Here is a 15,958-nt window from a genome sequence, read left to right on the forward strand (position 1 = left end):
AAACAAACAAACAAACAACATGCATCACATCATGTTTTTGTCCCCAAGCACCTCCTGAAAAGACGAAGAGTTTCACCCTTTGCGAACTTGATGAAATACACATATACATATAGTCCTGCAAAATATTCGAATATGTTTTTTGTGGATTACATCCTTTGATATCTAATGTACAGAGTTGTTGGCTTGATAACAGAATATAAAAAATTAAATACCACCCACTCATATTTAAAAAAAAATGGATTGAAAATCTATTAATTTATTTATTTAATCCAATTCTTTAAATTTGTTTTATTTTTCTGTCAGAATTAACAAGGAACACATAGCCCATAGACACCAATCTGATCTTTATGGAAGCGTAGTAGGGCCATGGTGAAATTCTTTTTTTTGTCTAAGTATCTCCTACGTAGGACTTAGCATCTTCTACGTAGGACTTAGCATCTTCTACGTAGGACTTAGTATCTCCTACGTAGGACTTAGCATCTTCTACGTAGGACTTAGTATCTCCTACGTAGGACTTAGCATCTTCTACGCAGGACTTAGTATCTCCTACGTAGGACTTAGTATGGCCTAGAATCACTATCTCCTACGTAGGACTTAGCATCTTCTACGTAGGACTAAGTATCTCCTATGTAGGACTTAACATCTTCTACGTAGGACTTAGCATCTCCTACGTAGGACTTAGCATCTTCTACGCAGGACTTAGTATCTCCTACATAGGACTTAGTATGGCCTAGAATCACTATCTCCTATGTCGGACTTGGTATGGACTAGAATAACTTCCTCCTACGTAGGACTTAATATCTCCTACGTAGGACTTAATATCTCCTACATAGGAGATACGAAGTCCTACATAGGAGATAGTTATTCTCGTACATACTAAGTCCTACGTAGGAGATACTAAGTCCTACGTAGGAGATACTAAGTCCTACATAGGTGATACTGAGTCCTACGTAGGAGATAATAAGTCCTACGTAGGAGATACTAAGTCCTACGTAGGAGATAATAAGTCCTACGTAGGAGATACTTAGACAACAACAAAAGTTCACCATGGCCCTACTACGCTTCCGTAGATCTTACACTTTGAAAGGTTACAATGTACATGATGTTGAACATTGATAATGTAAGATGTTAGATTATAATCGGTCACCTAAAGTAGGTAGGTGGATAATTGGATACTCATGCTTATGAAATCAATTAATTTTTAATACATGTTTTAATAACAAGGGATCAGCTTGTTTAAAGACTCTCTGACCTTTAAAAGTGAAACGTGGAACAAAAATAGCACTATTGGTTTTAGTCCACGGAACTTGTCCCTCACAAAGAAATATTTGAGGCAATATGTTAAGCGTCAAGACTGACAAGACCAGCTTAGGGCAGAGCAGGCACAGCAGGCATGGCAACATGGTCATTAATCAAGAACAAAAAACTAACATCAGAAATGTCATTAATCATTTTATATTCTTTTCCCTTCTGCAGACCATGATTGCTCAAATTAACAGTGTGTAAGCCTAGACCTGGCCAATGGGATTTTCCTCAATGGCTTTCTGCTCAGAATACGTTTACTGACTTAAGTTGTCTTTACCAATCAGTTTGTAACTCTTTTCTCATGATAAATCTCACACAACGCATAAGAGCAAAATGCTATTTTCATTTCAAACCACAATTCAGAAGATCAAGTTTGGACCTTGAGTTTAGAGTCAGTGAATTATTTATTGTGTTGTGTTACAGTAGGTTATACCACTGTAGCCTGTAAATAATTAAACTTTTGTTCAGACAACCAGTGGTTGATTGCATGAGCACATATAACCGACCAATCCCTATTCCAGTCAACTCTTGTCCCACACACGAGGAGGAATGCTTCAGGAATCCCATTTTGCAAATATGCAAGATGAATACCATATTCGACGTAAAAGGCGCCTAGGGTGCACTCAAAATTAGAAATAGGGGGCTCTTATAAGAATATTATTTTGGTGAAAAAAACAGAGCTGAAAGATAAATTTCATGGTTTATACTGACAGCCTAAAATGTTTATATACGACAGATAGATTTTCCAGAATTTTATTGCCCATAATTGAGGGTGCATATTACACACGAGTGCGTATTATACACGAATAAATAGGTCTTGTGTACATTGATCAATAGGAAGAGGTGCTAATTGGGATTGTTCACTAGCCAATATTAGCAAATATCGCCGTGGGCGCTTATTAGCGCAGGGCGCTTATTACGTCGAATACGGTACTTGTATGTGGTGAATATATCTCTTTTCAATCCGATTTGTCTCTCCTTCTTAATTATTAATGTATCATCGACAAAAATGAGTGATGTATTAAAAAAACTTTTTTGAATTATTTAGAATCCAGGACCTGATTGGCTACAACAGTGAGAATCTGATTGGTCGATCCCTCTACAACTACCACCATGCACTAGACAGTGAAGTGGTGGAGAAAGCTTTCAAAGATCGTAAGTATTGCAAGCAGAATTTGAAACTTACACTTTCAAACTGAAATCTCTCTCTATATATATTTGAGTTTTGTATATGGAAAGTATATTTCTCTACATTACAAGTTTTTCCCCACAGTGTTTGCCAAAGGACAAACAATGACCGGTCAGTATCGGTTCCTCGCCAAAAATGGAGGGTACACCTGGGTGATCACACAAGGCACAATCATCCACAACAACCGCACGCAGAAGCCCCAGTGGGTCGTGTGTGTCCACTATGTCCTCAGGTAAGGGTTAACCCCAGTAGGTCGTGTGTGTCCTCTATGTCCTCAGGTAAGGGTTAACCCCAGTGGGTTGTGTGTGTCCACTATGTCCTCAGGTAAGGGTTAACCCCAGTGGGTCGTGTGTGTCCACTATGTCCTCAGGTAAGGGTTAACCCCAGTAGGTCGTGTGTTTCCTCTATGTCCTCAGGTAAGGGTTAACCCCAGTGGGGCGTGTGTGTCTTCTATGTCCTCAGGTAAGGGTTAACCCCAGTGGGGCGTGTGTGTCCACTATGTCCTCAGGTAAGGGTTAACCCCAGTGGGTTGTGTGTCCACTATGTCCTCAGATATGGGTTAACCCCAGTGGGTCGTGTGTGTCCTCTATGTCCTCAGGTAAGGGTCAACCCCAGTGGGTCGTGTGTGTCCACTATGTCCTCAGGTAAGGGTTAACCACAGTGGGTTGTGTGTGTCCACTATGTCCTCAGGTAAGGGTTAACCCCAGTGGGTTGTGTGTGTCCACTATGTCCTCAGGTAAGGGTTAACCCCAGTGGGTCGTGTGTGTCCTCTATGTCCTCAAGTATTGGTTAACCCCAGTGGGTCGTGTGTGTCCACTATGTCCTCAGGTAAGGGTTAACCCCAGTGGGTCGTGTGTCCTCTATGTCCTCAGGTAAGGGTTAATCCCAGTAGGTCGTGTGTGTCCACTATGTCCTCAGGTAAGGGTTAACCCCAGTGGGTCGTGTGTCCTCTATGTCCTCAGGTAAGGGTTAATCCCAGAAGGTCGTGTGTGTCCTCGATGTCCTCAGGTAAGGGTTAACCCCAGTGGGTCGTGTGTGTCCACTATGTCCTCAGATAAGGGTTAACCCCAGTAGGTCGTGTGTGTCCTCTATGTCCTCAGGTAAGGGTTAACCCCAGTAGGTCGTGTGTGTCCTCTATGTCCTCAGATAAGGGTTAACCCCAGTAGGTCGTGTGTGTCCTCTATGTCCTCAGATATGGGTTAACCCTAGTGGGTCGTGTGTGTCCTCTATGTCCTCAGGTATGGGTTAACCCCAGTGGGTTGTATGTGTCATGTGTACCAATATGTTTGTTCTTTTCAATAGTGTTCATAATGTTACTTGATCTTTATTGAATGTTCCATTCTGTTTGGGAAAGACCCGTGAAGATCCAGGGTAGAATAGGTCTTCAGAAACCCATGCTTGCCGTCAAAGGCGACTATGCTTGTCATAAGAGGTGACTAATGGGATCGGGTGGTCAGGCTCGCTGACTTGGTTGAAGAATGTCATCGATCCCAATTGTGTGTATCGATGCTCATGATGTCAATCACTGGATTGTCTGGTCCAGACTCGATTATTTACAGACGACCGTCATATAGCTGGAATATTGCCGAGTGCTGCATTAAGCGACAACAAACAAACTGTTCAGGAAAACGAAATCTCGTCAGAGTCCCATCATGTTATTCGAACTGTCCTGTGTGGCCAGTGATGTTCAGGGCTCTGTTCCACAAAGTGATCTTCTCACTAAGGTGGTCATGAACTACCACAATTTAACATAGGCTTATGATCACCATACCACTAAGATCACTTTGTGGACATGGACCCTGGACAAGATCTTGTCAGAATCCAATGATGTTATGTATCTCTCTTGTGTGTTCAGTGCCGTTCAAGAGAAGAACATGATTTTGTCGGACGTTCAGCAGCAAACAGCGGATGACCTCTTGTCCTTCAAGATGGAGCAGAGCACAGACAAGATATTCGGACCCAGGACAAAGGACATGGAGCAGAACTACTTCGTTCCTGAGGAACTCAAGAACAACATCACATGTAGGTGGCTCTGCATGTTACAGTGTTGATCGCAATTCATACAGTGACGGGGTGGTCGGGTAGCCTAGTGGTGAAAGCGTTTGCTCGTCACGCCGAAGACCCGGGTTCAATTCCCGACATGGGTACAATGTGTGAAGCCCATTTCTGTTGTTCCCCGCCGTGATATTGCTGGAATATTGCTAAAAGCGGCGTAAAACCGTACTCACTCACTCACTCACTCATTCAGTGACACAATACAAAAACATGTGAATATTTAGAAACTTGATTTGTGGACTGTTCAAGTGTATATGCAATCATCAGTGATGGTTACGCCACTGTCTGCTGTTTGATGTTTCCATTGTCATGTCACTGGAACTAGATTTCTGCAGAGATACAATGTTATATGTCTGAATGAGCCTAGATACAGTGGCATGTATCTATCTGTGGCATATATCTGTCTGGGTGGAAGTACAATGTTAATATCTGTGTATTACAGTGGTGAACAATGAGCCTGCCGATCTGTCCTACTTGGCCCCTACAGCTGGAGATGGGTGTGTCCAACTTGGCTTTCCTATCTACTCCCAGGGTGAGTACCTCCTGACTTGCTAGTCTCCTCCCTGACTTGCTAGACTCCTCCTTGACTGGATAGACTCCTCCCACCCACAGACAGCAGACTGGTAAGACTCCTTCCTGACTGGTTAGACTTCTCCCTGACTGGTTAGACTCCTCCCTGACTGGTAAGACACCTCCCTGACTGGTTAGACTGCTCCTTGACTGAATAGACCCCTCCTTGACTGGATTGACTCCTCCCACCCACAGCCAGCAGACTGGTTAGACTCCTCCCTGACTGGTTAGACTCCTCCTTGACTGGATAGACTCCTCCCACCCACAGCCAGCAGACTGGTTAGACTCCTCCCTGACTGGTTAGACTCCCCTTGACTGGTACCACACCTCCCTGACTGGTTAGACTCCTCCTTGACTGGATAGACTCCTCCCACCAAAAGCCAGCTGTCTGGTTAGACTCCTCCCACTCACAGCCAGCTGACTGGTTATACTCCTCCCTGACTTGCTAGACTCCTCCCTGACTGGTTAGAGTCTCCCCTGACTAGTTAGACTCCTCCCACTCAAGCCAGCTGACTGGTTAGACTCCTCCCACTCACAACCAGCAGACTGGTTAGACTCCTCCCACTCACAGCCAGATGACTGCCTAGACTCCTCTCACTCACAGCCAGCTTACTGGTTAGACTCCTCCCACTCACAGCCAGATGACTGGTTAGACTCCTCCCTGACTGGTACCACACCTCCCTGACTGGTTAGACTCCTCCTTGACTGGATAGACTTCTCCCACTCAAGCCAGCTGACTTGTAAGACTCCTCCCTGACTGGATAGACTCCTCCCACCCACAGACAGCTGACTGGTTAGACTCTTCCGGACTGGTAAGACTCCTCCCAATTACAGCCAGCTGACTGACTGAACCAAAATGCCAAAGGTTGTGTATGTGATAGGTTATTACATTCATTCTTTGCTCATTTACAGTTGCTGATTTCGCATGCATGGACAAAGACCTGCCCCCTCCAATGTGCAAGGAAGAACCTGATCCTGGACCCAGAGACGTGCACCGCAGTCAGGAGTTTAACAGCAACAACCCCTCACCTGCCTCCCTCTCACCCAGGGTAAGTCTGCCTCTCTCCCCCTGGGTAATGCCTCCCTCTCACTCAGGGTAAGTCTGCCTCACTCCCCTTGGGTAATGCCTCCCTCTCACTCAGGGTAAGTCTGCCTCACTCCCCCTGGGTAATGCCTCCCTCTCACTCAGGGTAAGTCTGCCTCACTCCCCCTGGGTAATGCCTCCCTCTCACTCAGGATAAGTCTGCCTCACTCCCCCTGGGTAATGCCTCCCTCTCACTCAGGGTAAGTCTGCCTCTCTCCCCCTGGGTAATGCCCCCCTCTCACCCAGGGTAAGTCTGCCTCTCTCCCCCTTGGTATGCCTCTCACCATGGTTAAGTCTGCCTCTCTCCCCCTGGGTAATGCCTCCCTCTCATCCTGGGTAAGTCCGCCTCTCTCCCCCTGGGTAATGCCTCCTTCTCACCCAGGGTAATGCCTCCCTCTCACCCAGGGTAAGTCTGCCTCTCACCCCCTTGGTATGCCTCTCACCAAGGGTAAGTCTGCCTCTCTCCCCCTGGGTAATGCCTCCCTCTCATCCTGGGTAAGTCCGCCTCTCTCCCCCTGGGTAATGCCTCCCTCTCACCCAGGGTAAGTCTGCCTCTCACCCCCTTGGTATGCCTCTCACCAAGGGTAAGTCTGCCTCTCTCCCCCTGGGTAATGACTCCCTCCCACCAAGGGTAAGTTTGCCTCTCCCCCAGGGTAAGTCTGCCTCTCTCCCCCTGGGTAATGCCTCCCTCTCACCCAGGGTAAGTCTGCCTCTCACCCCCTTGGTATGCCTCTCACCAAGGGTAAGTCTGCCTCTCTCCCCCTGGGTAATGACTCCCTCTCACCCAGGGTAAGTTTGCCTCTTCCCCAGGGTAAGTCTGCCTCTCTCCCCCTGGGTAATGCCTCCCTCCCACCAAGGGTAAGTTTGCCTCTCCCCCAGGGTAAGTCTGCCTCTCTCCCCCTGGGTAATGCCTCCCTCTCACCCAGGGTAAGTCTGCCTCTCACCCCCTTGGTATGCCTCTCACCAAGGGTAAGTCTGCCTCTCTCCCCCTGGGTAATGACTCCCTCTCACCCAGGGTAAGTTTGCCTCTTCCCCAGGGTAAGTCTGCCTCTCTCCCCCTGGGTAATGCCTCCCTCCCACCAAGGGTAAGTTTGCCTCTCCCCCAGGGTAAGTCTGCCTCTCTCCCCCTGGGTAATGCCTCCCTCCCACCCAGGGTAAGTTTGCCTCTTCCCCAGGGTAAGTCTGCCTCTCTCCCCCTGGGTAATGCCTCCCTCCCACCAAGGGTAAGTTTGCCTCTCCCCCAGGGTAAGTCTGCCTCTCTCCCCCTGGGTAATGCCTCCCTCCCACCCAGGGTAAGTTTGCCTCTACCCCAGGGTAAGTCTGCCTCTCTCCCCCTGGGTAATGCCTCCCTCTCCCCCAGGGTAAGTTTGCCTCTCCCCCAGGGTAAGTCTGCCTCTCTCCCCCTGGGTAATGCCTCCCTCCCACCCAGGGTACGTTTGCCTCTACCCCAGGGTAAGTCTGCCTCTCTCCCCCTGGGTAATGGCTCCCTCTCACCCATTGAAAGTCTTCCAAGGTTAGCTTCCGTTTCATCACTCAGGGCGACTCCTGTTCCAACTCCCAATAACAAACTTATTGTCTGTTTGGGCTGAAATAGGAACTGTGTTTCAAGTACTTGTGATAAATGTAGCCCCACTTTCGGCCCTCCAGATTCAGAGCCCTGATGAGTACCAGACCATCGCCAGCCCCACTGATGTCGACCTCATGGATAAATTCTTCTCAACGATGGACACCACACAGAAGGCAGGCTCTGACAGTGACATGGAGGTGAGTTGCAGAGTTAATAGTATGTATTGTTGAAAGATCAACATTTTCTTCTCCATTAGTTTCAATCTTTCTAATACAGTATTTTGATAGTAATGACTCATTCAAAGGTTGCTTAGATGGGAGTACGGTATTTCAAAGTAAAATCCCAACTAGCTCAGTCTTGTTCAATGGTTTTGGATAGCAAAAATACCAATTTAGACATACGCTGATGTATTCCACACCACTGTTTATTGAGCAGCACTTGTATATTAAGTATATAAAGTATATAAAGTATATAAACATCCCTCGTCATGAAGAGATTCTTGTTGAGGCTGAGTTTGTAATTGGTGCTGTAGATTTAGATTTTGTGCTTTTACAGTTATGGCCCTTGATCCATGTAATTTCTTTTCTATTCAGTGCATAGTGTCTACATTGGGGAAAGTAAATCAGATTTTCTCATGACATAACGCCACCCCAGGGCCTATCTCTTCTTAAGGATGCTGTAAATCTTGAAATTAACACGAGCGTGAATTAAATGCGAAAAATGCAAGTCTTTGCTCCCATTATTAAACATCGCATTTATATCAACAATAAGACATTTTGGATAGCAGAAATACCAACTTAGACATACGCTGAAAACAAACAGCTATGTATTCCAATTTTCACTGCTGGAGTCAAGACAAGCGTTCTACTCACTTATGTCATCACTGATCACACCTGCAAGTCCCCACAGACGCAACACAGTGCCAGCGCGCATGTATTGTTTTAGCGTAAGGACTTTACTCAGTGCTAGTAAGCGGTGCTATTTGGTGGGTAATTGGATTAATGAAAAGATTGATTACGGTGAGGATTCTTCCGTAAACCTGACAGAGGACATTTTCTTTTGATAGAAATCCACTGATGCTTGAGAGGAAGGGGTGTCGCTTTCATATTGAGTCGCAATTTTGGCTAGGGTCCAGTGGTCGCATTCTTTTGGAGACGCATTAATTTCACAATTTACAGTATCTGATTATTGCTATAATAAGTTGAGTTTTATATTTGCGTGTTGTTGCAACTGACTGTGACTGCTGTGTGTAGGACGTGGACCTGAACATGCGAGCCCCGTACATCCCCATGAACGCTGACGAGGACTTCAGCCTCGTGCCTCCCAGCACAGACTCACTCTTCACACTGCAGAGTGACTTCAACCCAGGGTAAGTCACGTACATGACACACAAGTTACATCTTCCCGAGGCAAGGGAGTTAACTGGCTATAAAAATCCAGTTTCCACCCTTGCCGAACTAGGCTGGAATTCCTGGGCTCGACCGTAGCGCCACCATTGGTTATTACGAGTTATGTTGGACCTATGGACCAATCAGATTCCACCTCTCGTATCACTTGCATTTGTTTCAAACAAAATGGTGGCGCCCAGTCAAAACGATCTGATTGATAATCAAGATCTATATTGTGATAAAACGGGTCTTACATAGCGAAGTGCATCAAATCACGTGAGCACCTTGATTAAAAACATGAAAAGACTTGGAAAATATCTGTTGACAACGAGTTGGCGGTGCACATGCTTTGCAAATCCTGCAATTGACAGAAATCTGCACGACATTTTACAATTGGATTTCGATTTCGGTGCGCGATTTTGATTGGACTATGCATAGATTCGTTAGTCCAGCCAAAATGTAACTCCATAATACCAGCCTAGTTCAGCAAGGGTGGAAACTGGACTAGTTAGGGCTGAGACGAGTCCAAATTTACTACCCGGGTATCCACCCCCCCCCATTACCCGACCCTACTTGGGTACTCGCTGTAGGTCTCAAGAGGTAGGTACAAACTGTCCGATTGGGAAAAGTTTGACCGTAGCTCTGATAAATTGTGTTTAGATACTTGTATGAAACGATCTGGTGTATACAATGAAGTTGACTGAAGTTTTACTTTTATTCAAACATATAAAAGTCAGAAGGAATGGGTGTAGTCGTCAGGAAGAACTGCGAACATTAGAGACTTATAGTTTAAACATAGTTTTAGATACTTTTTGTCATTGAACAATATATCACGTGACTAACCACAGGTCCGGGTAGTCCTGTGGGTACCCGGGTGCTACTCAGTACCCACCCGACCTGAGTACCTGAGTTACCTGTCCCAGCCCAAACACAACTGCGGTTGTTGAACCTGGTTTTACTGCTGGACAATTGGAAATGGGGTTTGGTACCAAAGAGTCTCCTCAACGAATTTCCGTAATTAGGTGAATTGGGGTTTAAGGTCAAGTCCAGGGTAATTGCACTTATTTATATATGCGTGTGTCGACGCGAATTTGCAAGCATGCCCCTGAGGTCAACCCTTACTTGAGGACATAGTGAGCTGAGGTGAAATAGGGTCGTCCGGACTGATGCTGATTTATAGTGATAGCTCACTGAGATACCATGCCACAGTTTAACATGAATACCCCACTCAGACACCGTATACTGACTTTGAGCCGACCAGTCCTTGTTTTAGCCCCTTAATGCCGATGACAAGGCAGGGTAACAACAAGTACCATACGTAACTAGAGAAACTCTGAAGTAGATCAGTATGAGAAGGGAAGTAACTCTGACTTTTTTTTACTTATTAAGCAAGCCCCTCCACATCCTTAACCCAACCCCTCCCAACATTGTTCCTTTTTTCCTTTTTCTTAATTTTACCCTTATGATCATTCTTATTAGATCATTTGAATGTAATTTTCTTTTAAATTTGATAAATAGAGATTATTATCATATATAAGGAATATTGATGGATTGTTTGTGGTTTGATGCCGGACCAAGCAATTTTCCAGTTTTTGACAGCAGTCTGTAAATAATCGAGTCAGGACCAGTGATTGATATCATGAGCACTGATCTTCGCTTTGGAACAACACTAGTCTTTATGCCCTTGTTACTTCCAAAATCACCTATTTTCATTCACCAACATCAATGGTACTTGTAACTAATTCATCAGCATGTTTTGTAGACTTTTCGGTCGGACAGAGTCCGTGTTTATGGACAAGAATCCTTTTGAGATCCCCCGCTGCCCCATGCAACCGAGTGTTCGAGACATGATCGGAGGGAGTACTGTGGTAGCAAGCATAAAGCAGCCGCCAGACACCATGTTACTACAAGTCAAACGACCTCTGGACATGAATAGCCTTGAAAAAGGGCCTCCTGTTGCAAAAGCAGTAAAGCGGAATGATCCGAGACCCTTGCTTGGAGGTGAGTGAATATCTGAATCCGTTTAACACTTATAGGTTGCAAGTTATTTATGTAAGTACATTTACCATCCAAAACTCCCAAACTGGCTCCCACAGGAGATATCGCTTGGATGAGATCAAGCGATGTCTACACTGTAGATATCGCTGCAATGAAATTACATCACAATGGTATGCAGACCATTGTGACGTCACAATCAAATGACATCACTAATGGCTTTGCTACTGAAGCTGTTAGCAGTACTTTTTACGCTGAAGACACTGCTAAAAACTGTGTACAAATTGAAAAAGTAGGAAGAATGGTATTGGATGATAAATAAAATCTCACCCGAGTGTCTTTTGATATCAAATATTTCAACACTCATTGATAAAAGTGGCAATAATCCACGGCAAGCCTTGGAATTTTTCCACTTTTATCAATTTGATATCAAAAGACACTCGGGTGAGATTCTCTATATATTTGTATGAAATAGATTGGACAACAAGATTATTCTCAGTGGAAGTAAAAGAAGACTATTATGCCTCATGTGAAGTTGTGTTTGAAATGTCATTGATTGATTCAGGGATTTATCTTGACCTGCTCAGAGGCCGATATTCGGCGCCATGTCTGCAGCAATTATCAGTAAAAAGTCCAATTTTATTGTCTATTGGGGGAAGAAGTTCCTACCCCTTTAGATATACTGTAGTAATGACCATCGTCATGGTGATTTGTATATCACTGGTAACAGAACCAGAAAGGAGGAACTGGCTAGTTTTTTTCATGATTGTATTAAATGCAATGTTAAAATAACTCTCTAAAATACAGACTTATCCCAATTTTGAACCAAATAACAGTTTGGAATCCCAGATAAATCCCTGTGATGTCAAGTTTTATTAACACCTTGCAACATGTCAGTCTGAAGCATAATTATTATATTTCAAGCATTTTTTGGGAAAAATTGTATTTTTCGATAAGATCCGAGCCACCTCCTCGAATAACAAATGACAGTCCCTAACTGCTTATTGAATTTTTGATAGCCTGTGAAATTGTGAAATGTTTTAAATTCAGACAGTGTTTGTGTATGAATATCGTTTTCAATCTTTGAGTTTTTCAAATTTGTATCAAATCATACATTTCTCCGCCTTTCATTATGAAATTGAATATTTCATATAAAAAGAGCAATTTGGGGTGTGTTTGTATAATATGCACCTGATTAAAAGGGAAGCGCCATCCCCTCTAGACTGTCACAAGTACTGCATCCGATTTCATGATGCAGAGATTCAGAGGAAGCATTGGAAAGCGTAGTCCAATAACTGCTACTATGGAGCTATAGCAACTTGATCCCGGTTTGCCCCGATTATGTTTCTAGGTTTGTCAGCACCATACCCGTGCTGGTGGGTTTTACCGAAGTGGTAAATGTCTGAAACCTGCATCACTTCGGGCTTTCCTCCCACATTAAGCTGACACGCCGCGATGTGACTGGAATACTGTTAAAAGCGGCGTTAAACCTAACTCACTCACTCACTCACTATAGCAACTTGATAATTGATTTCAGTTTCTCTATTGAGTATGTCACTTTGGGTCAAAAACAAATTAACACAGCGTATACACTTTTAAGAAATGGCTACTTTTATGGAGTTATTTTGTAAGCGGTGCTTAACAGTTTCTAGGTACGGTAAACTTCGGTTATAACGAGCACGTTTATGACGAACTGACCAATATAACGAACTTATTTTTTAGTCCCAGCCATTTGATGTATATATGCTGTATATATGCTTATAACGAACTACGGTTATAACGAACTAAAATTAGTGGTCCCTTTGAGTTCATTATAACCGTATTTTACTGTACATATGTTATGTTATTGTGTGTAAAGTTCAAATTTATCACACTAGCACTGTTGCATGTTGACTTGCATCCCCCAGCATGTAGTGAACATGATAGAGAGGAGGAGTTCTTGTTCAAACCTCCTTCTGAAGCAGGCTTGATGTAAATATGCACTATGATGTTGAAGGCTCGCATGACAAGGTGTGAAACTGCAGGAGAGTCAAAGCTTCTCTCTCTATATGTCTTACAAGTGATGACTTGATCCTACTATTGTTATATATGCTGTTGAATGATATTAACCTTTGTAACAGCCTTTGGAATGCCTGCCACTATAACTACTTACCCTCAGCTTTTTGACACTTGTGAATGTTGATCAAACCGATGAATGCCATTCCTGTCAGTAACCATGGAAACATATAGCAAATTGGTTGACTAACCTTAACTTTTTGACTCACCCGAATGACCTAAAAATATAACACTAATGAATGCTATCACTGTCAGTAACCATGGCAACGCTGTCTTGGCTTGAATCCTTGGCATGCCAATAATCCCTGCATCTTTAAAACTCACCATTCTGACAAGTGATGGTTGTCCCAGGTTCTTGGAGACTGTTTATTCTTTCAGTCATGTCCACTCCAAGCAGGCAATTCCAAACGCTGTTGCTGCCACCTCCGCCCATGAGGTCCATGATACCGGGCAAAAGCTGTCGCTTCAGCGTAAATCCATTTTGTCTTCCAGAAGGTTTGCCCACCAAGGAAAGCGTATTACTTAATTTATTACTCACTGGTGAAGACCGTAACCATGGTTACAAAGTCAACTCAACTCTCCAACGAATGCGTGGGGTAAGAATGAACTTGAAAATTTGAGACAACTAAAAGGGATAGATAGATATGAATCTCTTTCCTTCATTTTAATATTTAAGAACACTAAAACTAAAGATACTATGTTCCACACAGCCACTAAAACTATACATACTATGTTCCACACAGCCACTATAACTAAACATACTATGTTCCCCACAGCCACTAAAACTAAACATACTATGTTCCACACAGCCACTAAAACTAAACATACTATGTTCCACACAGCCACTAAAACTAAACATACTATGTTCCACACAGTCACCGCCACTAAAACTAAACATACTATGTTCCACACAGCCACTTAAACTAAACATACTATGTTCCACACAGCCACTAAAACTAAACATACTATGTTCCACACAGTCACCGCCACTAAAACTAAACATACTATGTTCCACACAGCCACTAAAACTAAACATACTTTGTTCCACACAGCCACCGCCACTAAAACTAAACATACTATGTTCCACACAGCCACTAAAACTAAACATACTATGTTCCACACAGTCACCGCCACTAAAACTAAACATACTATGTTCCACACAGCCACTAAAACTAAACATACTTTGTTCCACACAGCCACCGCCACTAAAACTAAACATACTATGTTCCACACAGCCACTAAAACTAAACATACTTTGTTCCACACAGCCACCGCCACTAAAACTAAACATACTATGTTCCACACAGCCACTAAAACTAAACATACTATGTTCCACACAGCCACTAAAACTAAACATACTTTGTTCCACACAGCCACTATAACTAAACATACTATGTTCCACACAGCCAAAGAATGACGTCAAAACCTAATCCCACTTTTCATGGGGCCAAAATGGAAACATGATAAGAATCATTACTGAAATATCCTGCACTGTGTACGGGTTCCAACCCAAGAAACAGGCACTAGTAACAGGACACTTAATGTGGAGGGGGAAATCCCACAGATACTGTACAATATTCCCCGGGATGGATATATATAATCCTGGGGAATAACCTTGATTATCTGGAGATATTACGTCAGGTGAAGAACTGTGAAGATCTGGGGTAGAATAGGTCTTCCGCAACCCATGCTTGCCATAAAAGGCGACTATGCTTGTCGTAAGAGGCGACTAATTGGATCGGCTGGTCAAGCTCGCTGACTTGGTTGATGCATGTCATGGTATCCCAATTGGGTGGATCGATGCTCATGATGTCAATCACTGTATTGTCAGGTCCAGACTCGATTATTTACAGACCGCCATCATATTGCTGGAATATTGCCGAGTACAACGTTAAAAACAAACAAACAAACAAACAAACAAAATGTCAGGTCATCTTCATGGGGTTCAGCCCATTGCACGGAGAACAAGGATAGGATATCACTGTGTATAAAAGTGTAGTTGCAACAACAAAGGAAGAGACAAAGCAGAGCCCGGTTGTTCTTGCAACTATATAGTCTGTCCTTGAGCCAAGTAGCCAAAATAGCTACCAGCCAAATGCTTGTGCATTGCAATATGTTTGGTCAGATGCTTTTGATTTACATAAGAGAGAGAGTGAGTATGGTTTTACGCCGCTTTTAGCAATATTCCAGCAATATTACGGCAGGGGACACCAGAAATGGGCTTCACACATTGTACCCATGTCGGGAAACGAACCCGGGTCTTCGGCGTGACGAGCGAACGCTTTAACCACTAGGCTACCCGACCGACTCTCATTTACATAAAGTAGGCACAGTTGGGTCATCTTCCAGAACACAAGACTCTCAGGTGCTTGGGGGGTGTAAGACCATCTTCTCCTCGGTTTCCTTCCCTCATATTCTGCTGATGCTATAAGGGCTTCTGCAAATGATGATGTCCTGAAAAATAGCTTTACTGTTCTATAGCTAAAATGGATAGAATTTATCAAAGGAAAATAAACCACAATATCTGTTTTGAAAAATTTACTGCAATCAATGAATGTCACTGACCCACTTTTACAACCATGGAAACGTCACCGAGCAAACCTGATGTTGTCACTTTTGAACGTGATGTCACCTAGCAGCAGGCATGGTAGTGGCCCATCGTCAAGCAATATGAGGGCATTATCAAGTTACAGTGGCCCGCTCATTTCTGATAACATGCAGGCGGTTTAAGGATAATTCTATCCATTTTA

At 43.9% G+C, this 15,958-nt stretch overlaps 1 protein-coding gene across 3 annotated transcripts in view; it reads left to right on the forward strand.

Annotated features, from left to right (window-relative positions):
* The window catches only part of LOC139443413 (hypoxia-inducible factor 1-alpha-like), a 92,752-nt gene that overhangs the window by 74,048 nt on the left and 2,746 nt on the right, over positions 1–15,958 (forward strand). For 2 of the 3 annotated variants that reach the window (XM_071224402.1, XM_071224403.1), the window contains exons 6-14: positions 2,354–2,460; positions 2,579–2,726; positions 4,350–4,516; positions 4,992–5,081; positions 6,032–6,168; positions 7,851–7,967; positions 9,024–9,139; positions 10,921–11,159; positions 13,587–13,804. In XM_071224402.1, the coding sequence (XP_071080503.1) occupies positions 2,354–2,460; positions 2,579–2,726; positions 4,350–4,516; positions 4,992–5,081; positions 6,032–6,168; positions 7,851–7,967; positions 9,024–9,139; positions 10,921–11,159; positions 13,587–13,804 (1,339 nt within the window). The remainder of the gene's footprint in view (positions 1–2,353; positions 2,461–2,578; positions 2,727–4,349; positions 4,517–4,991; positions 5,082–6,031; positions 6,169–7,850; positions 7,968–9,023; positions 9,140–10,920; positions 11,160–13,586; positions 13,805–15,958) is intronic. The other variant, XM_071224404.1, reaches the window with a different exon arrangement.

Source organism: Haliotis cracherodii, unplaced genomic scaffold, assembly GCF_022045235.1.
Source record: "Haliotis cracherodii isolate W230 unplaced genomic scaffold, xgHalCrac1.p SCAF_5, whole genome shotgun sequence".
NCBI classification, from domain to species: domain Eukaryota; kingdom Metazoa; phylum Mollusca; class Gastropoda; order Lepetellida; family Haliotidae; genus Haliotis; species Haliotis cracherodii.